The sequence below is a fragment of the Heterodontus francisci genome, unplaced genomic scaffold (assembly GCF_036365525.1).
Source record: "Heterodontus francisci isolate sHetFra1 unplaced genomic scaffold, sHetFra1.hap1 HAP1_SCAFFOLD_570, whole genome shotgun sequence".
NCBI lineage: Eukaryota > Metazoa > Chordata > Chondrichthyes > Heterodontiformes > Heterodontidae > Heterodontus > Heterodontus francisci.
Window position 1 is genome coordinate 120,620 of NW_027141150.1, and position 25,207 is coordinate 145,826.

The 25,207-nt window shown below is 52.8% G+C and overlaps 1 protein-coding gene across 1 annotated transcript; it reads right to left on the reverse strand.

The window, feature by feature from the left end:
- Nucleotides 1-7,235: 7,235 nt before the first annotated feature.
- LOC137362298 (perforin-1-like) lies at nt 7,236-24,895 on the reverse strand. The gene is made up of 2 exons (XM_068026702.1): nt 24,807-24,895; nt 7,236-9,812 (listed from the first exon to the last, which is right to left on the reverse strand). Exons 1-2 carry the CDS (start codon nt 24,867-24,869, stop codon nt 8,040-8,042), a joined length of 1,836 nt encoding a protein of 611 aa, XP_067882803.1. The 5' UTR covers nt 24,870-24,895; the 3' UTR covers nt 7,236-8,039.
- Between the last annotated feature and the right edge of the window lie 312 nt (nt 24,896-25,207).

Consider the following 25,207-nt stretch of genomic DNA (forward strand, 5'->3'; position numbering starts at 1 on the left):
CTGCCTGTCTCCTTTTGTACTTGGTCGGGGTCCCTTACAGTTCACCAGCCCTCTGCTGGAGGGTCCACTGAACACCGGTACAGGATTTAGGTGTGTAAGTCCCCAGTAAAAGGGATCTGGTGGCCCCTGTGTCCCTGAGAATTACTATGGGCTTGCTTGCCCCACTTGAGGGATATGGGGTTACTTTCGCTTTGAATACAAAACCCTGATAACCTTCAGGAATCCTATTAGCTTTTCCTGCACTGACCATAGTAAGCTTCCTGGGTCTCAGTTAAAGCCGGAGCTAGTTCTGTGTTTTCCATCAGGCTCCCATCATCACTGAGTGGGAGTACCCTGGTTAACCCTACCAGTTTCCCCTTTAGTTTCCAGCAGTCAGCTTTTAAATGCCCTGCCTTATTACAATGGAAGCACACAGGTCTCCGGGTCTCACTCTTGTCCACAGCACCTTCCTTTTTGGCTGGAGGAGGGCCCCCTGTGTCTCCTGCTTTCCTTTCTCTCCCGGGAGTGCCTGGGCGGAGATCACCTTCCGGTCCTTTCTCCTTTTCGGATATGTGGGGGTGACCAGGAAAGGTATTCGCCGGGAAACCGACTTATCAATGAAAGCAAACTCATCGGCCAGAACGGCCGCTTGCCAGGCTCCCTGAAACCGCTGCTCCTCCACATGGGTCTTTATGGAGAGTGGGAGAGAGTGTTCAAATTCCTCCAACAGAATTACTTCCCTGAGATTCTCATAGCTGAGCTGTATTTTAAGAGCCCGCAGCCACTGGTCAAAAGCCAGCTGCTTACTCCTTTCAAGCTCCCGATAAGTTTGATCGGCTTGCTTCTTGAGTGTTCTAAACTTTTGGCGATAGTCTTCGGGTACTAATTCACATGCTCCGAGGTTAGCATTTTTGGTCAGTTCATAATTTGATGAACTCTCATCTGGCAACAGGGAATAAACCTCATGGGCTTTTCTGGTTAGTTTGCCTTGCAATAAGAGTGACCAGGTCTCAGCTGGCCATTTTAACTGCCTTGCCAGTTTCTCAAAAGACACAAAAAATGCTTCCACATCTTCCTCATTGAATTTTGGAATTAATTGAGCGATTTTTAGCAATCTTGCACCCAGCCCTGAATTACGCTCCTCCACCTTGGCCATGCTTTCACTGCGTTACTTTATCGCCCCCTAGCTAACTCAAGCCTCCTCAGCTCTGTTTCTTTGGATACTTTCTGGAATATTCTTTCTCTCCTTCCTTCTCCTGTCTTTCTTTCGCTTCATGTTCCTTCTGTAAGGCTCTCTCTTTACCCCTCTCCTGCCTCTCGCTCTCTTTTTCCTGTCTCTCCCTTCCTCTTTCTCTTTCCCTGTCTTCTAATTCAAGTTTCCTCGGTTCCAATTGTACCTTTGCTAGCAATACCCTGTCTGGGTCTACTTCTAACACTGACTCTGCTTCTTCAGATTCAAGGGGAAAATGGTTGGCCACGAGCCTTAGGAGATTAGACTTCCTAGCCTTGCCACGTCCAGTGATCCCACAATGCTCAGCCATTTTTCTCAACTCCTCCACTGACAGTGCTTTAAACTTATCCCGAGTTGCTTCACCCTGACTTGGAGAGCCACTAGCTTCAGTTGCAGACATGTTAGTATTCAATCACGCACAACCACAAGAAAACCTCTATTCAATTGTTCTCATTGATTGGGAACAATTTGGCTTCCCACTTCCAATTTCACTCATTTGTCTGTGGGTAACATCCCGGACGAGCCCCCAAATTTCTGTTCCGACCAGGTGAGAAAGGCATCTGGGGAGGGGGGTGGGTGGGTATTTTACTGTCTTCACGTGGTCTTATTGTGTGTTTTATGCTCCCCGCCATTATCTTTCCAATTATCTGGCAAAGACATGAGCACACCAGCTTTTCTGAGGTTTAAAGAGGAAAAGTGAAATTTATTAAAACTTAAGCTTAAACTCTAATTCGGTTAACGCATACAGATGCATGTCACACCCCACACTAGCATGTATACCCGACATGCACATGCGAATAGAGACCGAAAAGTGAAGAAAAACAAAATGGAGAGGTTTGAGGCAATCTTTGAAGATGGTTGTTTTACTGGGCTTCGAGCTGGCTGTAGGGTCCTTGTTTGCAGGTCGATCATGCTTTTCATTGGGGCCTAGTATTCTTCTTAAACCATGTTCACTATGGGAGACTTTTCCTTCTTGGGGTTCACGTGTCTTCAATGGTTTGCGAAGCAGGTGAGAGCGAGGTGCGAGCAGACAGGAGAGAGGTGTTCTCAGTCCAGGAACTAGCAACCTTTTGCGTTTTAACCCTGTGGCTCGTTCAAATTCAAAAAAACTCCAATAGTCAGCCAGTCATGTGACTAAACCAGTCCGACCACGTCTGCTTGTGCATTCGGCCATCATAGCAGTTAACCTGCAATGCTAGCCTTTCCACCTTCAACGTCTGGTAATCAAAAGTCCATTGTGGATTAAATTGGAGCAGGGAGTGGCTCCTTTGCCCTTTTGAAGCCGTTGTCCATTGAAATGCTAATGTCTCTCTCCAGCCAAATGCTCCAATTGTTTTTTTTAAAAAGCAAGTTCTTTCTTCACAAACAACTGTTTAAAATCAATGTTCATGCGGTGAAATTAATATTCCTCATTCTTGGTCGGGGGTAGGTGGCGGGACTGAAAGGGTTAAGCAGAATTAAGCAATGTGGTTTAGAAAGGCAGCCAGCGGAATAAGTCAGGATGGGAGAAAGACAGGCAAGCTGCTACAGGATTAAGGAGTAAAGGCTGATAGGCGGGATCTGTAGAGACTTTACAATAAAGCAAATTAAACTATGCAATGTTTGGACTAATGAAACAATGAATAACAGACCCAGGCGACAGGCATCTGGAGTGGGTGCTGAAGAAAAAAATAATAACAGTGTATTCATAAGTAGAAAAAAGCTGAGAATTAGAAAGATGTCTCAGCTAAATTTAATGATCAGGTTTAGAATAGAATAGAACAAACAAACTGCTAGGGCGAAGGTGAGGATAAGGGAGCTGGGAGCCTTGAGGCCCTGTAATCAGCCATACCTGTGGAATGTTGGTATAAGGGGGAAACACAGAGGTAAAAGGCAAACAGTGGATAACAGTTTGGGACCATCTGGTATGTGTATTGATAAAGCTGAGCAAGTGTGCTCATTGGAATGTGTAATCAATCACCATCGTTTTAATTAAAGTTTATGATCAATCCTCCCTGGTTGAACACACTGTATGATAAGAACTGTATATATGTCTGTGCTCCTGAGTGTAAAGTTAGAGTATTACCTCGGCATGCCCGAGGTGGTGTCTCACCAAGCGTACGTTTGAGTAAATCGATTCAAATTGTACCTGAGTCTCCTCGTGTGGTGGTTGTCTCGCAACAGTTTGGCGTAGTGGGCCGGATGCTCGCACCGGACCTTCGGAAGTGGCACTGCAAACGGGTGAGTGTATTTATTTAGCACCCACAGTTCGGGCAGTAAGCTCGCCCGAGTGAATATCTGGCCGATTTCCCAGAGAGCCTAAAGGCCGACAGTAAGCCCGACGCCGCGCAGAGATCAGAACCACTTACCGTGCGGCAAAGAGGGTGCAAAGCCGCGCTCGTCGGGAGAGACGAAGGGGATAGGAGACCGTGCTGGGCGGGTCAGGAGGCTAGCCGAGTATCGGAGAAGTTGGGTAGCGAAATGCATTTCGACTTGGGGCCCAGAGGCTAAAAAGACGATGTTTGTAGTGAAATTTCGAGTGAGTGAAAACAAGGTACGATGAACTTTGATCCGAATGGGTGCACGTTGGGCGCCTCCACCAATCAAATGAATGTCCCTGGGATGTGCGGCTAGTCTTCTGCAGAACCGACCGCCGTTAACTGTTTGTTGCCTGGCTTTAATGTCGATAGCAGGAGTCGGTGACTCGTTCGATTTTTACACGTGTGCATTTTACGGGAGCCTTGCGCCTTGTTTCGGTTGGGGACTAGTTGAACCTGCGGCGTGTGTTCCTTGGGCTCGAGACAGGGAATTTAACACCGATATCTGGTACTTTGAAATCAATTTTTCGAAGTTGTTTGCGAATGAATGAATGGGGAGGTGATTGTCGAGCGTGTCCATTTCACTTTGAGATTGTACACCAAGGAATGGGACATAAGCAAGCGAATTATATTTGAAATTCAAGTTTTTATTTTTGTTTGAAAGGTTGGTTTTGCAACTGTGAGAGTAAAAATGTACACTGTGAGCTGCTACCTGTTGTCACAGACGTTTCTGACATTAAATTGCCCCTATGGTGCCCAGTGGGAGTCCCGAGCACCCTAGACTCAAGGCGTGGGGCACTGGTAAGACAAGTAGTGACACAGGCATCTTGTTTCAGTGCTGGGGCAGCGGACCGAGGGCTGGACCCCCGGTTCTGGCGTAGTACCGGCAAAAACGTAGCCTGGTGATGAAGCAGCCACGGTGTTCAACACTGGCAGTTTCATGGTAAATTCAACTGATCTAGCCGCAGTGGACCAAAAGGTTCGGGCATTAAGCGAGGGTGACGTGCCACCTCGGATATCAAACGCACACTTGTCTAAGTCGTCCTGACATCAGATGCAGCACTTGGACGGTTGCCAGCTTCGAGGTTTAGCATGGGTGCATAAAACTGATGAGAAATGTATTGTCGATAATAGCCCATTGATAGGTGTGGTCTTGGCAATCCCGGCTATACCAGAATTAACACGGAGAAATGTTATTCGAATTGGAAAATAGTGGGGTCATTGGGTGAGATTGCGACACAAACTATCATGGTATAGCACCACATGCTGTAGGCTAGGAATCCTGCGGCGTGTAACTCACCTCCCGACTCCCCAAAGCCTGTCCACCATCTACAAGGCACAAGTCAGGAGTGTGATGGAATACTCTCCACTTACCGGGATGGGTGCAGCTCCAACAACACTCAAGAAGCTCGACACCATCCAGGACAAAGCAGCCCGCTTGATTGGCACCCCATCTACAAACATTCACTCCCCCCACCACCGACGCACAGTGGCAGCAGTGTGTACCATCTACAAGATGCACTGCAGCAACTCACCAAGGCTCCTTAGACAGCGCCGCCCAAACCCGCGACCTTCACCACCTCGAAGGACAAGAGCAGCAGATGCATGGGAACACCACCGCCAAGCCGCACACCATCCTGACTTGGAACTATATCGGCCGTTCCTTCACTGTCGCTGGGTCAAAATCCTGGAACTCCCTCCCTAACAGCACCGTGGGTGCACCTACCCCAAATGGACTGCAGCTGTTCAAGAAGGCAGCTCACCACCACCTTCTCAAGGGCAATGAGGGCGTGGGGGCTAGACAGTTGTTTTGTGAGTCCTGGCTGCAGGGCCGACCCAGACAGACGCTGTAGTCAACTGCCTTGGCAATCCTAAACATGACAACCTGGCCAGTATCAATGAGTGGCAGAGGTCACTGAGAGTTGAGCAGGTCGCTGTTCAGGTCTGTCGGCCATCTTGGGCTCGGCCAAGGGCCAAAGGTCGGGGGGGGGGGGAGGTGGGGGGACTGAAATGGTTAAGCAGAATTAAGCAACATATGCAAAACTAAAATGTGAATTAGAAAGGCAGCCCAGTAAGATAAGACAGAATGGGAAAAAGACAGACAAGCTGCTATGGCAAAGACTAAAATTTGATTGCTGGGATCTGTACAGACTTCACAATAAACAAACTAGCCTGTGGAATGCTTTGACGAATGTGAAGCAAAGGACAACAGACCCAGGCTAGAGACATCTGGAGTGGGCACTGATAAAGAGTAATAACGGTGTGTTCATTAAAGTTTATGATCAATCCTCCATTGATTGACCATATTGCATGAGAAAACGGCCTATATGTTGTGTGTAGCTTCAGAGCACTATCTCGGGGCTGCCCAAGGTAGACTCTCCTCGCCTATGCTCGAATAAGTGATCATTTACCTGTACCTGAGTCTCCACATGTGGTGATTGAGTTGTCCCACAACAGACAGCCACCCCCTGTAGCCGTGTCCAGTCCACCCACCATCTCAATGTCAGACGATGAAGTAAAGCCGGAAGCAGAAAATGAAGGTAATGGTGCGTCTGCACAATTTATGCTGGTGACAGGGCGATATTTAGGCCTGTGATGAATGCCTTCGTTGCAGACTCGTTCAACTGTGCTGCGCCAGGTAGTGCTTGCACTTCGACTGTATGTGGAACAGTTTGGTTAAATGTTGTCTAGATTCACTCAGCAGTGAGGATCAAGACAAGGTTAAGGAGCATAAAAACACTACTTGCTTTCAGTTTGGTGATGACAATTGCGGTCACTGTAGAGAGTTGTAATTCCATCTAACATATCTGGAGTAAATCACTTTATCAGTACTGATATCGCCTAATGGGAGATACCTTTACTATTGGATAAACCTCATACCAAAATGGCACCAATGAAAGTTGACATGGGGTATCATAAGGCAATTACTTTTGGAAAGTCAGTGGATCTGTAGTTTAACACAGCTGAAAGTCCTTTGTGTAATGGACTTTGTGAAAGGAGTCACATGGTCAGCGATGAACTGCAACATCAAATTTTAGCTGATCATTCAAATTGCAAGCTGACAACCCCCCCTGGCGTGGGCAGTTCATGCACAGAACTCACTCCAGGTGCATGGAGAGTCTAGCCCCTAGTCAACCAGTCCACTGGAGAAATCCTAAACAGCCTTCTGTTCTGTGTGATAGCCCTCCTGCTCTGGAAGGCACGACATTTAGTTCCGTTTTTGTTCCTGCACATTTGAATGCTTTACGTGCAGGGAGATGGGCTTTCATTGGGTCTCGGAGAAATTTCAGAGAGCTCTGAGTTATCGCATGAGGCCGTCTGAGGCAGAATTTAAGTCAGGAGATTTGGTGTATCGTAATGGAGAGGGTAGGTTGCGGATGGAAAGGCCTGGTAGAGTCACAGATCGTGATAGTAAGACAATACATATCGAACGTAGCAATCAAACTGTTTATGTTCACTCCTCACGCGTTTCGAAAGGGTGATACTTTTCAGAGAGGCTTGTGTCTGAAAACACCCAAAGAGGCAGCAGACACAGAACTGAGCTTCACATTCCCATTGTGAGAGCTCTGTCGCACTCGATCTCTTCCTTCAGACGTAGCTTCTGCCGGAGGCAAGCCCTTGTGGACACCCCACCCTCAAACTCCCTCCTGAGGTACACAACCACCCTCTGCACCTCCCCACAAATTACCAGCTGGGCACAACATGCGGAATAATCACACCGACACAGGTTAAATGCCACTCAATCAGATTTATCGAAAAAAGTAAGATTATACAAATGCAAGTGCAAATCAGCAACATTTTTATCGATTTACTCGGTACTGCTCGGCGTGCCCCGTTCTTTGCTTTACCATAAAAGTTCCAAAGGTCATATGGCACAAAGCATCACGCGTGGATTGAGGCCGACGGTGCTCCGATGATTTGGTACCACCATTAAATCGCAAGTTGTAGGTCGTGGGGTACAGTCCGTTGAACAGATCCATTGCATTTAGTCGTAACTGTGCCCCACTTTGAGTCGCCTCCTCCAGTCATAGACTCGAGACAAATTGAATTCACAAATGACTAACTTGAACCTAGTTCTCCTAAAGCCCCAGGCTGATGGTTGTACCTTCTCTCTGGTTCAGTTAGTTACCAGAGGGAAAGTAATTGCTTACTGGGTTGCAGAAGCAGTGGGCGCAGGGGATCTGAAAGTGGGGGGGGGGGGGTCCCTTTTCCCACCCTATGATAGCGTGAGGACAAACACATTTTAAATTGACGCATTGCCGATCCCAGCTTCATCCCTAAAAGCAAGCAAATGGACAGGAAAGTGCAGAATTCTATGGCAAACTCGTCAAAGCGAATCTAGGCACAGTCAAGCCGGCCGGGTTTGGCGGCCAAGGCAATCACGCCCGTTGCGACTGGGAAGTCCTATCACCCGCGGGACTCTCCCAGAGGCTGACGGATCAGGAACTGGAATGGGGGAAGGGCAGGCGGGAATGGCTCTCGGGGAGAGGGAGAGAATCGAGGGGCGCGCAGGGGAGGAAAGGGGTGAAGGGTCAGGGGAATACAACTGAAGGAAGAGATTCTTCAGTGGGGGAGGGCACAGGGGAGACCGGACCAAGGGTGGAACGGGTAACCCCCAGGTATGTGGTGAAGCCGGGGCCATCGGGGCGGGGGACATAATGCTGGCAGGTGGGCCCCCCCAGATAGGGGCCACAGGTGAAGGAGTAGTCAAAGGTCACACTCCCATACTGCAGGTAGCAGATCTCGTTGTGGGGGCCAGAGGTCAGACGACGCTTGCAGGTTCCCAGGCGGTCATCCCTGCTGAGATAGTCCCGATCCCAGACCTCGATAACTAGCTTGTGGCCGGACTCGGCCTTGACCTCACCCAGGTCCAGCCGGGTGTTCCATGTGGGGTTGTTGTTGTTGGACCTCACGGGGGTCCTGGCCGTGTTCTGGCCATATCGGACGATGACGTAGCCATCGGTGGCTGTGATATAGTCGCCCCAGAGGTCGTGACCCTGCTTGACCGTCACCGTCAGCCGGCCCAGGCCCTTCTCCTTGGAGCAGCAGAGCCGGTCCACTCGGCTGTCCTCGTGGCAGAAGCAGGAGCAGGGGTCCCGGCGGCCTGGGTGCGAGCCGGACGGGCAGACGGTGCGGCTGCAGTCCTGGGAGAGCGCGTTGGCCATGATGTAGTCGCTGATGTAGCGCTGGAGGTTCCCGTGACGCGGGTCGTCCCTGGGCAGCAGGTGGTGGAGGGGCTCCAGTCTGTAGCTCACCATGCCTGGGTTTGCGGGCAGGCTGTCCGCCCAGCGGGTGAAGGCCGAGGAGTCGTCCGAGAAAAGGAGGTCCACCCCGAGGTTGACCTTGCCGCCCGTCACCTCAGTCTCCCGGTCATTGAACTCCTGGTGGAAGCTGTCCTTGTGCTTCATCGACTTGATAAGCTCCTTGCACTTCTTATACCTTGTTGAGCCCTTTACTTTAATCCCCACCTGGCCACTGGCCTCCATCTCCAGGCAGTCCTTGACCTCCTCGACCGTGTAGCCCTCGCTGGCGGCCTGGCACGACCGGATGGCCGTCACGTCTTTCAGCCGCCCTCCGAGATCCACCGCCTTGATGAAATGAGTGCCGTAGGTGCTCACCAGCTTCTGGTAGTAGTACTTGGTGCCCGCGTGGGAGACGTTGGGCAGCGAGGCCAGGGTGTGGGCGAACTGGGCAGCCAGGAGGGGCTTGTCCTTCACCCGATACTGGTAGTAACGGCAGCGGAACTCGTGGCTGGTGAAGCTGTACTTGTCCGACTTGGATCTCTTGGTGCCAAAATCCACCAACTTGGACTTGGAGCCGGCCAGCATGAAGGTACCGACAATGTTTGGTTTTGGGCGCACCTCAAGGTCTGCCCGCCAGTCGTTGGAGATCACCGACTTGGCGGACTCGCCCAGCTCGGCGGCCGAGCGGAAGAGCCGGCTCGACAGGGAGCGCTTGCAGACCTGCCGCACCCGCCAGTCCACCAGCGAGAGGGGCAGGCGCTGACGGACGTTGGACAGCAGACGGTTGCTGCAGAGGGTGCAGGTGCCGTCCGGCGTGCGCCAGGTGTTGACGTCGATCACAAAGGCCCCCTTGGGCTGCAGAGTCACCAGGTCATAGCCTGCCCCTGCCACGCTGGCGCCGGGCACAAAACTGGCCGCCTCGCACTCCTTGGCGCTGCCCGTGTTACAGGCACTGCGGGCGCCGGCGACGGAGAGGAAGAGGAACAGGAGGCGGGCGAGTCGTGGCTTTCCTCTTGGCATCGTGGCAACAAAGGCAGCTCCCGGCAACAGAGTGTGGAAAACCTGGAAGAGAAAGAATGGAATATGAGCGAGTCTCACCCTCGGGTAAATATTAAAGAGGGAGTCAGGACTTGCATTGCGGGGAAAACAGGCAAGAAAACCCAAGGAGTGTCCAGAATTCCGCACTGTAAATTCCTCATGAATACATGAGTACAGTGTAATGGGACTGATTGATATTGGCAAAGATCGAATGCTGCTGACCCATATACAATATTTAGATCATACAGTGTAATGGATAGCTTTACTAAACCCTAACCTTCGATGAAATGTCTATGATTTCTTAACAAAATTCATGCTGCATTTGTAGCTTTAAAAACTATTGGGAAAGCCATAGTAAAAATTTATTATTTTTCAATGACCATGTTAGAAATAGTGATTAACTGATTTTGTTTTTTGATGCAGATTGGATTTACAAGTATGTCAAAGATTAGCTCCTGCATTGTGCATCATTTACTATCCAGTTTGAGGACAGATAACTAAACTAGCCAATGTCATATGAAAGTTGTCTGTATGATATTACATGAAGAGTGCACCTTTGCGTACAGGTAAGAGAATTGGCTTGGACATATCTTGGTTCAACTGGAGTACAATCTAAAAGATAGTGACTCAACATTTTGTAACTGAACTGTATCTCTAAATAAAAATAAAATAAAAAATAATACATGCAGTAACAACCGCTCAACGCTTTGTAGAAAAGCTTTTAGTTAGTAATTATCTTGTCAGAGCTGAATCTGAATCGACAGTGATAGACAGTTGGCTCTATTCTGTCAACAAAAGTAATTTGCATTGGCATTCCTGCTTGCTAGCTAGCTAATACAGTAGTGCTGCTCCCCACTGATGTTTGTATGATTAGCTACTTTGTTTAGAGGACAGAATGTTTTAAATTGGACTGTGTTTTGATGGCATTAGGTAGGCGATACACTTTATACACAGATTTAATACCCTCATGTCCGTGGCTGTGACAATACTTGTGTCAAATGTCCGTGCCGCAACATGTCGGTCCCCATTCCTCTGTGAGAGCGGGAGCGGGTGTAGGTCAGCGAGCACAGGTGGTGATGGGTGAACGGGACTACAGAGGGTGCGAGGAAGGACACCAGCCAGGAGAACATTGGAAGAGTTGAGTCTAGAGGTAACATAAAAGGCAGGCATGGGGCTGTACGTTTCAACATCTCGGTGAAAATAATGGGAAAGAATTGGGTTTGGATATGTCAAGTGTTTGAAAAATAATATTGCACAGTGTGATCACAGTTTGTAAATCAGAGACAGCAGGAGATTAAAGTTGCAGATACACGGGGGAGTTTAGCATCAAGTGGCAGAGATCTGTTCCTGCAAAATACCTCCTCGACACTGTCCCCATCAAACAATCCCAGGACAGGTACAGTACGGGGGTTAGATACAGAGTAAAGCTCCCTCGACACTGTCCCCATCAAACACTCCCAGGACAGGTACAGTATGGGGGTTAGATGCAGAGTAAAGCTCCCTCTACACTGTCCCCATCAAACACTCCCAGGACAGGTACAGTACGGGGGGTTAGATACAGAGTAAAGCTCCCTCTACACTGTCCCCATCAAACACTCCCAGGACAGGTACAGTATGGGGGTTAGATGCAGAGTAAAGCTCCCTCTACACTGTCCCCCATCAAACACTCCCAGGACAGGTACAGCACTGGGATTGGCTGGGCAATTTGGGAAGCACTTCCTGCCTGCAATCAGGGGGAACAGCTGCACCTGTGTTGCTGCAACTGCAACTGGAGAGGAGACTGGAGTTACTGCAGAGAGGTGACTGTAGACAGCTGTATTTACTGTGGAACTGTTGCACTTGTTCAAGACTAAGAAGACCTGAGAGTCATTTTGGAGAGGTGGGTGTTGGAGCACCAGAGAACTGTTGGTTGTTTGGACTGTTGGGGGAGGGAGAAGGCACCGGAAGATCCAGGGGTGGGGCTGCCAAATTCTATAGGGAGCCCCTGTACTAGCTCTTGTGTTTATCTGCCATCCTGCACAAAAGGGGCTCCCTCCCCACCCCCCAACTGTGTGGCTCGGGACGGCTGGAGCTGCCCGGCTGAAGAAAATCCTTATACAACAACAGAAAAGGGAGAGAACCGGGCGGCTCTAGCCGACCCGGGCGAAGAACCCTCCCCTAACTGGAAGAGTGGACTGTCGACTCTGCAGGAAGGTGCTCCAACCACCAAGTGAACTGTAACATCCTCGCAGCTGTTCTCTCTCTTCCATCACTCGGCCACCTATCCTCTCCTCTCCTTGTCCTTTTCAGCCCTATCCTCCTCTATTCCCATCCCCCCCTCCCCCATCATATTGCTTGTGTTAAAGAAAACTGTCGTGTGCTTTGTTTCTTGGGGGTGGGCGTAGCTCTGCGACCCCATGGCAAGCCCCTCTTCGCCGGTGGCGGGGCCTTCCCGTTCATATGCTGCTGCGGCTGCTGCAGCTGCACCTGTTGCCCCGTCACCGTTTGCTTTATTAACATCGAAGCATGGGGTCAAGAGCTCCGTCCACCCGAACATGACTATCGAGGCTTGCGTGAAAGCAATGGCCGAGGTTGTCGGCCCTTCGGCCATTGTTGCAGCCTCTAAAATGTACGGGAAGGCAGTGTTTTTCCTGAAGACCGAGCGGGCGGTGTCCCTGGCTCTGAGCAAGGGGCTCACCGTGGGCGGGACCTTTCTGCCAGTGGACCCCCTGGAGGCCACTGCGCAAAGGCTCATTCTATCCAACGTCCCGCCCTTCATCCCTGGTGAGCTCCTCCTTCCCCACCTGCACCATCTGGGGGAGGTAAAGACGGGGCTCACCCCAGTCCCGCTCGGTCTTCGGGAGAACAGCCTCCGACACGTGTACTCCTTCCGCCGCCAGTTATTCATGCAGCTGGCGCGGGAGGAGGTGACAGAGGGCCACTTTTATGTAGAATTCCAGGGGACGGCCTACCGCGTCTTCTGGACCTTGGACGGGGTGCGGTGCCATGTCTGTAAGGGGGTGGGGCATGTTCGTAAGAACTGCCCCAACCTCCCGGCTGCCAACTCCAACTCGGCGGCCCAGGGTGGCGACGCTGCACCTCCTCCCACTCCCCCTACACCACCACCAGATACCATTCAGTCGGTACCGGAGGCTGTGGTTTTCACGGCCTCCGGCAGGGAGGGGGGTGACCGTCCAAGTGGAAGGAAGGCGCGGAGGAGAAATAAACATCGAGAGGCGCGTCCCCTGGACACCGTGACACTACCCGAGCCTGAGCTCAGCTCAAGGCCCGATCTCGGGAAGTCAACTTGCCCCAGGGCTGGGCTCAGGCCCAGGGTGAATAAAAAAAAGGAGTGTGGAGGTGGAGGCCTCTGATGATATGGAGGTCTCTGAGCCTCCGCACACAACTGGGAAAAAGAGGAGAAGGCACCCCTCCACAGAGGTAACAAGGGGCCCTGAGGCGCAGGGCCCATCTGTTGGAGGGGAGCTGTCTCCTGTTTCGGGTCCCCAGGTTTCCCCTACCGCCACCACCAAGGCTGCAAAGTCCGGGCAGGAGCACTCTATTCCTCAGGATGGAGGGGAGGGGAAGGCCCCGGTACTTGAGGCCCCTCCTGAAGGAGTAAGTGGGGCCCTGCTTGTGGTGGGGGAGCCTGGGGACGCTGCCCATTCTGCCACTGCTACTGGGTCGGGTGCCCTGAATGAAGGGGAGGGCGAGGCCCCAGAGGGTCAGGCCTCCCAGCCGGAGTCCACCACCAACCAGGAGACACCCGACCCAGTTATAACTGAGAATGCTGCCCCATCTGCTGGGCCTGTGGGTGCTGGCGGAGCGGGAGATAGCCTCCTCCCTCCGTCTCCAGTCTCGGCTCCGGCTGGTTTCCCGGAGTCCGGAACTTCTGTCTCCCCTGGACCACTCATTGGCCTGGGGACGGAGGTGGAGGGGGGTCCTGAACCGCTGGTGCCTACAGGCTCCAGTTTCACAATGGAACCCAGAGAGGACTCCTCCGCCATCGATCCTGGGGGTGGGATCGTGACGGAGGCGGGACCAGCTGGCGCGGCCGGGACGTCCGCCCCACAGTGTGGTAGTGGATGTGTCGGCCGCTGGCGGTGACGACCCGGAGGAGGATGGGGATTCGGTGCGGGGCACGGAGGATGATCTTGATTCCATCGCCAGTGAGGTGGTGGAGTCCCTCGTGCCTCCCACCGAATCTCCTCTCATCCCCACGGCGGAACTCCGGGATTTCCTCGCGGCTTGCAGGGGTTGCCGCAATAAAGTTCAGCTGGCCCTCGACCGTTGGTCGAATCTGGCGCTGATCATACAGTCCGTCCGTGCCGCCCTTAAGATAGCGGGCAAGCGCGCGGACGTGAAACTGGTTGAGAGGCGCCGTTTTAATGTGTTCCTCAATGGGTTGCTGGGGGAGTGGAGGGCCAGGTGCACTTCCACTCCCTCCTCACAGTGAGGTGTTTGTGACGGGTTTTAATTACCTTTGACATGAAGATAACCATAGCCAGCCTCAACATCAACGGCAGCAGAGGGGCTCACCGCAGATTTCACAATCTCTCAGTCCTTAGGGAAGGGAGATACGCGGTGAGCTTTCTGCAGGAAACCCACACCGTTCCGGGAGACGAAGCCACCTGGCTCCTGGAGTGGCAGGGTGGGGTCTACATGAGTCACCTCACCCCTATTTCTAGTGGGGTGGCTATCTTGTTGGCCCCGACTTTTCAGCCGGAGATCTTGGGGGTCAAGGAGCTAGTGCCGGGCCGCTTGCTCCACCTCGCCGTTCACCTGGGTAGCGTGCCGCTCCACTTTGTGAACGTGTACGCGCCCAGGCCCGGCGCGTTGCAAGCGCGCTTCTTTGAAGAAGTGTCCGCTCTCTTGAGCTCCATCGATAGTGGCGAGTGCATCATCCTCGGGGGGGATTTTAACTGCACCCTCGAGGTGGGGGATCGCTCCGGTCCCCAGCGCGGCCAAGCGTCGCGGGAGAAGTTGAGGGGACTGATCAGCTCCCTTAACTTGGTGGACGTCTGGCGGAATCTCCATCCCGTCTCCAGCGCCTTCACGTGGAGGTCTGGAGGAGGGGGGTCGCGAATCGACCGCCTCTACATTTCGCAGGCGTACGTCTCCCGCGTTTTGGCGGCCTCCATGCGGCTGGTGCCGTGCTCGGACCACCGCCTGGTGTGGGCGGAGTTTACTCCGCTCCGCACGCGGGCGGGGTCCGCGTACTGGCACTTTAACAACCGGCTGCTGGAGGACGTGCGATTTCGGGACTCGTTCTGTCGATTCTGGGCCGACTGGAGAAGGAAGCAGGGGGGCTTCCCCTCCTTGAGGCTATGGTGGGATGTGGGCAAGACTCACATCCGCGTCTTCTGTCAGGAGTACGCGAAGGGGTCGACCAAGAGGCGGGAAGCCGAGTTCGGGCGCCTTGAGAGGGAGGTGCTCGACTTGGAGTCCCGCCTCGGTCATGCCGTCGCGGACCCCGCCCTGTGTCAGGCGTACAAAGAGAAGAAGGGCGCGCTGAGGGACCTGCAGCTCATAGGGTCCCGAGGTGCGTACGTGAGGTCGCGGATCCAGATCCTGGAAGATTTGGACCGCGCCTCTCCCTTCTTCTACTCGCTGGAAAAATGGCGGGGGGTCCGTAAGCAGCTCGTCGAGCTGCTGGCCGACGACGGATCCTCCATCACAGATCCGGAGGGAATGGGCCTCCTGGTCCGTACTTATTACAGTGCGTTGTTCTCTCCGGATCCGTCCAGCGAGGATGCGCGCAGAGTTTTGTGGGAGGACCTGCCGCAGGTCAGCCCGGAGGGCGCCGAAGGATTGGAGGCTCCGCTCACGTTGGCGGAGCTGACTGGCGCCCTCCACCAGCTCTCGAGGGGCAAATCCCCAGGGCTGGATGGGTTGACCGTGGAGTTCCTCAGGGCCTTCTGGGACGTCCTGGGGGACGATTACGCGCGGGTCCTGGGGGAAAGCCTGGCGACCGGGGAGATGCCCCTCTCGTGGCGCAGGGCGGTCATCGTCCTGCTGCCAAAGAGGGGCGATCTCCGCCTGCTTAAAAACTGGCGTCCGGTCTCCCTCCTCAGCACGGATTATAAGATCTTTGCCCGGGCTATGTCTACCCGCCTGGGCTCCGTGCTGGCCCACATGATCCACCCCGACCAGTCCTACACGGTCCCGGGCCGGTCCATCCAGGACAACATCCACCTGGTCCGGGACCTGATCCATCTCTCCCAGAGGACTGGTCAGTCGGTCGCCTTTCTCTCCCTCGATCAGGAGAAGGCGTTCGACAGGGTGGATCACGATTACCTTTTCGGGACTCTGCGCGCTTTCGGACTCGGGCCGCATTTCGTGGCCCGGGTCCGACTTTAATACGCCGCCGCAGAGTGTCTAGTCAAAGTTAACGGGTCCTTGACGGCGCCCCTTCGATTTGGGAGAGGAGTGCGTCAGGGGTGCCCCATGTCCGGCCAATTGTATACCATCTGCGTGGAGCCCTTCCTGTGCCTGCTTCGCAGGAGGTTGACGGGATTGGCTCTGCGCGAGCCGGCCATGCGGGTCGTCCTCTCGGCTTACGCCGACGACGTGCTCCTCGCAATCACAGATCCCGTTGACTTGCGGAGGATGCGCGACTGCCAGCAGACCTTTTCTGCCGTGTCCTCCGCGAGGATCAATTGGGAGAAATGTTCCGGACTCCTGGTTGGTCAGTGGCGGGTGGACTCCCTGCCGGAGGAGATGACACCTTTTGCGTGGAGCATCACGCACCTCCTCTATCTGGGAGTCCACCTTAGCCCCGCTGAGGAAGCCTGGCCGGCAAACTGGCAGGAGTTGGAGGCGAAAGTCACCGCTCGGCTGGGGCGCTGGACAGGACTGCTCCGAGTGCTTTCCTACAGGGGCCGAGCATTGGTCATAAACCAACTGGTGGCCTCCATGCTGTGGTACCAGTTGGTCACTTTGGCCCCGCCCCCTGTATTTGCCACCAAGATCCAGAAGAAACTCGTCGATTTCTTCTGGGGCAAGAGGAAACACTGGGTCTCTGCCGCGGTCCTGAGTCTCCCGATCGAGGAGGGCAGTCAGTCGCTGGTGTGCGTCCGCACCCAGGCTGCGACTCTCCGCCTTCGGACCCTGCAGAGATACCTGTACGTCGAGTGTCCTCCCAGATGGTGTGCGCTGGCGACATATTTTTTCCGCCAGTGTCACTGCCTTCAAGACGACACGCAGCTCCCGGTGGAGTCCGTTAGCCGCGCCTCTCTGAGGGAGTTGCCTGTCTTTTACCGGGATCTTTTCCGAGTCTGGAACATGGTCGCCTCCAGTCAGGGCGCTCCCCCGCCGGCGGAGGAGAGCGCCTCGGCTGTCCGGGCGGCCGACTCCGGGGACGGTCCGGCGGGCGGAGGAGTAGCCGAAACCCCCGGGACGCCCCTCACTGCGGGTGGCGAGGGGGCTCGGGAGTGCGGAGCGATCCCGGCCGAGCTGACCCCCGCTCGGCCGGAACTGCTCATCGGACCCAGGCCCCGAAACCCTCCTCGGGAGCCGGTCCCGCACAACCCGAGCCGCCTCTCGGAAATGCCCTCCGTGCCATTCCAATCGGCGCGGAGGGGTTTCCTGTACGGGCTGCTCCTGCACACTCTCCACTTCCTCGCCCTCGTCAGCCGGCCGGACACGCCCTGGCGGTCCGCGTTGCCATCTGGCGGCGAGGGGAAACCCCGATGGAGGTCTCTCTACGCGGGAGTCTTCCCCCTTTACATCGGGGACCTGGGGTGGAGGGTGCTGCACAGAGCAGTCCCGTGCAATAGGCTTTTAAGTAGGTTCACGGACTCCCAGGCCAGCTGTACTTTCTGCGGCCTGGACGAGTCCGTGTTCCACATTTATATGGAGTGTGCGAGGTTGCAGCCCCTATTTGAGTATCTGAAGGGGCTGCTCCTCAAATTCTGGCTGCACTTCAGTCCCACGCTCCTGATCTTTGGGCACCCGGTGCGGAGGGGCTTGGGCCGGGAGGAGGATCTCCTCGTCGGTCTGCTCCTGGGCCTGGCCAAGGTGGCAATTCACAGGTCCAGGTTGCGGGCCGTCGGGGGGTCCGTCCTCCCCGATTGCCTGCCCCTCTTCCGCGGTTACGTTCGTGCCCGGGTGTCCCTGGAAAAGGAGCATGCGGTGTCCGCCGGTACGCTTGAGGCCTTCCGCGACCGGTGGGCACCGCAGGGACTGGAGTGCATCGTCGACGCCGAGAATGGCATTTTAATTTGAGTTTTTTTGTTTATTTATCTGTTTTAATAAAGTTATTTTAAAACTGTAAATATGTACATAAAGGGGGCCTGAGGGATAAAGGCCCACTCGATGTGAAAAATATAAAAGGGGCCTGGGGTATAAAGGTCACCTTGTGAAAAAAAAAACGGGGGTTAGATACAGAGTAAAGCTCCCTCTACACTGTCCCACATCAAACACTCTCAGGGCAGGTACAGTACGGGGGTTAGATACAGAGTAAAGCTCCCTCTACACTGTCCCCATCAAACACACACCAGGACAGGTACAGTACGGGGTTAGATACAGAGTAAAGCTCCCTCTACACTGTCCCCATCAAACACTCCCAGGACAGGTACAGTACAGGGGTTAGATACAGAGTAAAGCTCCCTCTACACTGTCCTCATCAAACACTCCCAGGACAGGTACAGTACGGGGGTTAGATAAAGAGTAAAGCTCCCTCGACACTGTCCCACATCAAACACTCTCAGGGCAGGTACAGTACGGGGGTTAGATACAGAGTAAAGCTCCCTCTACACTGTCCCACATCAAACACTCTCAGGGCAGGTACAGTACGGGGGTTAGATACAGAGTAAAGCTCCCTCTACACTGTCCCCATCAAACACTCCCAGGACAGGTACAGTACGGGGGTTAGATACAGAGTAAAGCTCCCTCTACACTGTCCCCCTTCAAACACTCCCAGGACAGGTACAGTACGGGGGTTAGATACAGAGTAAAGCTCCATCTATACTGTCGTTCTGAAACAGATCAATTAGATTCCAGTCTGTAACTCACTCCCGGGAATCTGTTATTCTAGATATAAACCACCCGAACCCCTCGATTAGATTCCAGTCTGTAACTCACTCCCGGGTATCTGTTATTCTATATATAAACCACCCGAACCCCTCGATTAGATTCCAGTCTGTAACTCACTCCCGGGTATCTGTTATTCTATATATAAACCCCCCGAACCCCTCGATTAGATTCCACTCTGTTACTCACTCCCGGGTATCTGTTATTCTATATATAAACCCCCCGAACCCCTCGATTAGATTCCACTCTGTAACTAACTCCCGGGTATCTTATTTTATATATAAACCCCCCGAACCCCTCGATTAGATTCCAGTCTGTAACTCACTCCCGGGTATCTGTTATTCTATATATAAACACCCTGAACCCCTCGATTAGATTCCAGTCTGTAACTCACTCCCGGGTATCTGTTATTCTAAATATAAACCCCCCGAACCCCTCGATTAGATTCCAGTCTGTAACTCACTCCCGGGTATCTGTTATTCTATATATAAACCACCCGAACCCCTCGATTAGATTCCAGTCTGTAACTCACTCCCGGGTATCTGTTATTCTATATATAAACACCCTGAACCCCTCGATTAGATTCCAGTCTGTAACTCACTCCCGGGTATCTGTTATTCTATATATAAACCCCCCCCGAACCCCTCGATTAGATTCCAGTCTGTAACTCACTCCCGGGTATCTGTTATTCGAGATATAAACCCCCCCGAACCCCTCGATTAGATTCCAGTCTGTAACTCACTCCCGGGTATCTGTTATTCTATATATAAACCCCCCCCGAACCCCTCGATTAGATTCCAGTCTGTAACTCACTCCCGGGTATCTGTTATTCTATATATAAACCACCCGAACCCCTCGATTAGATTCCAGTCTGTAACTCACTCCCGGGTATCTGTTATTCTATATATAAACCCCCCGAACCCCTCGATTAGATTCCACTCTGTTACTCACTCCCGGGTATCTGTTATTCTATATATAAACCCCCCGAACCCCTCGATTAGATTCCAGTCTGTAACTCACTCCCGGGTATCTGTTATTCTATATATAAACCCCCCGAACCCCTCGATTAGATTCCACTCTGTTACTCACTCCCGGGTATCTGTTATTCTATATATAAACCCCCCGAACCCCTCGATTAGATTCCAGTCTGTAACTCACTCCCGGGTATCTGTTATTCTATATATAAACCCCCCCCGAACCCCTCGATTAGATTCCAGTCTGTAACTCACTCCCGGGTATCTGTTATTCGAGATATAAAACCCCCCGAACCCCTCGATTAGATTCCAGTCTGTAACTCACTCCCGGGTATCTGTTATTCTATATATAAACCACCCGAACCCCTCGATTAGATTCCAGTCTGTAACTCACTCCCGGGTATCTGTTATTCTATATATAAACCCCCCGAACCCCTCGATTAGATTCCACTCTGTTACTCACTCCCGGGTATCTGTTATTCTATATATAAACCCCCCGAACCCCTCGATTAGATTCCACTCTGTTACTCACTCCCGGTTATCTGTTATTCTATATATAAACCACCCGAACCCCTCGATTAGATTCCAGTCTGTAACTCACACCCAGGTATCTGTTATTCTATATATAAACCACCCGAACCCCTCGATTAGATTCCAGTCTAACTCACTCCCGGGTATCTGTTATTCTATATATAAACCCCCCGAACCCCTCGATTAGATTCCAGTCTGTAACTCACTCCCGGGTATCTGTTATTCTATATATAAACCACCCCGAACCCCTCGATTAGATTCCAGTCTGTAACTCACTCCCGGGTCTCTGTTATTCTATATCTCAACCCACCGAACCCCTCGACTGGATTCCAGTCTGTAACTCACTCCCGGGTATCTGTTATTCTATATATAAACCACCCCGAACCACTCGATTAGATTCCAGTCTGTAACTCACTCCCAGGTATCTGTTATTCTATATATAAACACCCTGAACCCCTCGATTAGATTCCGGTCCGTAACTCACTCCCGGGTATCTGTTATTCTATATATAAACCACCCCGAACCTCTCGATTAAATTCTAGTCTGTAACTCACTCCCGGGTATCTGTTATTCTATATATAAACCCCCCGAACCTCTCGATTAGATTCCAGTCTGTAACTCACACCCGGGTATCTGTTATTCTATATATAAACCCCCGAACCCCTCGATTAGATTCCAGTCTGTAACTCACTCCCGGGTATCTGTTATTCTATATATAAACCCCCCGAACCTCTCGATTAGATTCCAGTCTGTAACTCACATCCGGGTATCTGTTATTCTATATATAAACCCCCGAACCCCTCGATTAGATTCCAGTCTGTAACTCACTCCCGGGTATCTGTTATTCTATATATAAACCCCCGAACCCCTCGATTAGATTCCAGTCTGTAACTCACTCCCGGGTATCTGTTATTCTATATATAAACCACCCCGAACCCCTCGATTAGATTCCAGTCTGTAACTCACTCCTTTCTGTCTCTATTCTATCTAATCTCCTATACCCGATGTTTTTATTTGTTTTAGCTGATGACACTGATCTCTACCTCAGCACAATCTCTCCGAATACAGGGCTCCCCCACCAGCACCAAGTGAACCCTCCAGGGGAATGCTGTCAGTGAAGATTACAAAGTGACTGCTTACCGAACCCACCCTGCCTTCTCTCCCTGTCCTCCCCACTCTCCCTCTCCTCCCATCACCCTGTACTCCCTCTCTCTGTACCCCCAGCACACCGTTCTCACTCTCTCCCTGTATCCCCTCTCTCCCTGTACTCCCTCTCACCCTGTGCTCCCTCTCACCCTGTACTCCCTCTCACCCTGTACTCCCTCTCACCCTGTACTCCCTCTCTCCGTGTACTCCCTCTCTCCGTGTACTCCCTCTCTCCCTGTACTCCCTCTCACCCTGTACTCCCTCTCTCCGTGTACTCCCTCTCTCCGTGTACTCCCTCTCTCCCTGTACTCCCTCTCTCCCTGTACTGCCTCTCTCCCTGTACTCCCTCTCTCCGTGTACTCCCTCTCACCCTTTACTCCATCTCACTCTGTACACCCTCTCACCCTGTACACCCTCTCACCCTGTACTCCCTCTCACCCTGTACTCCCTCTCTCCCTGTACTCCCTCTCTCCGTGTACTCCCTCTCACCCTGTACTCCATCTCACCCTGTACACCCTCTCACCCTGTACACCCTCTCACCCTGTATACCCTCTCTCCCTGTAAAACCTCTCTCCCTGTATACCCTCTCACCCTGTATACCCTCTCACTCTGTATACCCTCTCACCCTGTACTCCTGCTCTTCCTGTACTCCCTCTCTCCCTGTCCTCCCTCTCTCCCTGTCCTCCCTCTCTCCCTGTACTCCCTCTCTCCCTGTACACCCTCTCACCCTGTGTCCCCATTCTCCCTGTACTCCCTCTCTCCCTGTACTCCCTCTCTCCCTGTATACCCTCTCTCCCTGTACTCCCTCTCTCCCTGTATACCCTCTCACCCTGTATACCCTCTCTCCCTGTATACCCTCTCTCCCTGTACTCCCTCTCTCCCTGTATACCCTCTCACCCTGTATACCCTCTCACTCTGTATACCCTCTCACCCTGTACTCCTGCTCTTCCTGTACTCCCTCTCTCCGTGTACTCCCTCTCTCCGTGTACTCCCTCTCTCCCTGTACTCTCTCTTTCCCTGTGCTCCCTCTCTCCCTGTACTCCCTCTCTCCCTGTACTCCCTCTCACCCTGTACTCCCTCTTTCCCTGTTCTCCCTCTCTCCCTGTATACCCTCTCTCCCTGTACTCCCTCTCTCCCTGTACTCCTTCCTTCCCTGTATACCCTCTCACCCTGTATACCCTCTCACCCTGTATACCCTCTCTCCGTGTACTCCCTCTCTCCCTGTATACCCTCTCTCCCTGTACTCCCTCTCTCCCTGTACTCCTTCCTTCCCTGTATACCCTCTCACCCTGTATACCCTCTCACCCTGTACTCCCGCTCTCCCTGTGTACTCCCTCTCCCTGTGTACTCCCTCTCCCTGTGTACTCCCTCTCTCCCTGTACTCCCTCTCTCCCTGTACTCCCTCTCTCCCTGTACTCCCTCTTTCCCTGTGCTCCCTCTCTCCCTGTACTCCCTCTCACCCTGTACTCCCTCTTTCCCTGTACTCCCTCTCTCCCTGTATACCCTCTCACCCTGTATACCCTCTCTACCTGTACTCCCTCTTTCCCTGTGCTCCCTCTCTCCCTGTACTCCCTCTCACCCTGTACTCCCTCTTTCCCTGTACTCCCTCTCTCCCTGTATACCCTCTCACCCTGTACTCCCTCTCTACCTGTACTCCCTCTTTCCCTGTGCTCCCTCTCTCCCTTTGCTCCCTCTCACCCTGTACTCCCTCTTTCCCTGTACCTCTCTCCCTGTATACCCTCTCACCCTGTACTCCCTCTCTACCTGTACTCCCTCTTTCCCTGTGCTCCCTCTCTCCCTTTGCTCCCTCTCACCCTGTACTCCCTCTTTCCCTGTACCTCTCTCCCTGTATACCCTCTCACCCTGTACTCCCTCTCTACCTGTACTCCCTCTTTCCCTGTGCTCCCTCTCTCCCTTTGCTCCCTCTCACCCTGTACTCCCTCTCTCCCTGTATACCCTCTCACCCTGTACTCCCTCTCTACCTGTACTCCCTCTTTCCCTGTGCTCCCTCTCTCCCTTTGCTCCCTCTCACCCTGTACTCCCTCTTTCCCTGTACCTCTCTCCCTGTACTCCCTCTCTCCCTGTACTCCCTCCTTCCCTGTATACCCTCTCACCCTGTATACCCTCTCACCCTGTACTCCCGCTCTCCCTGTACTCCCTCTCTCTGTGTACTCCCTCTCTCCCTGTACTCCCTCTCTCCCTGTACTCCCTCTTTCCCTGTGCTCCCTCTCTCCCTGTACTCCCTCTCACCCTGTACTCCCTCTTTCCCTGTACTCCCTCTCTCCCTGTATACCCTCTCACCCTGTATATCCTCTCACCATGTACTCCCGCTCTCCCTGTACTCCCTCTCTACGTGTACTCCCTCTTTCCCTGTAATCCCTCTCTCCCTGTACTCCCTCTCACCCTGTGCTCCCTCTCTCCCTGTACTCCCTCTCTCCCTGTACTCCCTCTCTCCCTGTATACCCTCTCACCCTGTACTCCCTCTCTCCCTGTACTCCCTCTCTCCCTGTTCCCCATGGTAGGCTGATGGAGAAAGTGAAGTCGCATGGGGTCCAGGGTGTACTAGCTAGATGGATAAAGAACTGGCTGGACAACAGGAGACAGAGAGTAGTAGTGGAAGGGAGTTTCTCAAAATGGAGATGTATGACCAGTCGGATCTCTCTGTACTCCCCTGTCTCCGTGTACCCCTCTCTTCCTGTAACCCCTCTCTCCCTGTACCCCCCTCACCCTGTACCACCTCTCTCCCTGTACTATATGCTTGCTTCCTCTTCTCCTCTGTGTGTGTGTCTCTCTCTGTCTCTCTCTCTCTGTGACCTTTTCCCTATCTTCCTGCTGCCTCTCCCTCTATTTGTTCCCCTGCTCTCTCTCTCTCTCTACCTGCCCTCCCTTTCTCTCTCTCTCAATCATCCTCTCTGTCTCTCTCTCTCTGTCTGACATTTCACTCCCGCTTTCTCTGTCCCACTCTCTGTCCCCCTCTGTCTCTTTCTCACCCTCTTTGTCTCTCTCACTCTCTGTGCCGCCTCTCTCTCTCTCTCTCTCGTTTTCTCTGTCTCTCTCTCTGTCCCTTCTCCCTCACCCTCTCTGTCCCTCTCTCCCTCTCCCCTGTCTCTCTCTCTCTCTCTCTCTCCCCTTCTCTGTCCCTCTCTCTCTCTTCTGTCCCTCTCTCTCTGCTCCTCTCTCTCTATCCGTCTCTCCTTCTCTCACCCTCTCTGTCCCTCATCCTCTCTCCCTCTTGCTCTGCCCTGCCCAGCACTCCCGTCCCTCACCGGAATGAGGAACTTGAGGTGTCTTCCCTCCAGTCTCCAAGTGCGAGATCACTGGCCACAGTTTAACACAGTACATCTTGACCACTCACCTTCCTGGTGGATGGGTTTCGGCTACTCCAAGTGTGGAGCCCCTCTCCAAGGCCCTCGCACATGTGGAGCTCTCTGTAACAGGAAATCCTTGACTCAGAGCTGTTCTCAATGAGGAAATTCTTGCATTTATATAACACCTTTCACAACCACAGAACGTCCCAAAGAGGTTCCAGCCAATGAAGTGGCTGTAAGGTGCTTTAATGTGAAAGGACGTCAGCCAATCGGTGCAAAGCAAGATCCCACAAGTAGCAATGTGTTAATGACCTGATCATCTATTTTTATGATGTTGATCGAGGGATAGTTATTGTCCAGAACACTGGGGAGAGTTTCCCCTCCCCCTTCTTGTGAAACCCACTTGACTTTGTAAAAACAGTCCCTGGAAATGTCTTTGTAAAAGGGA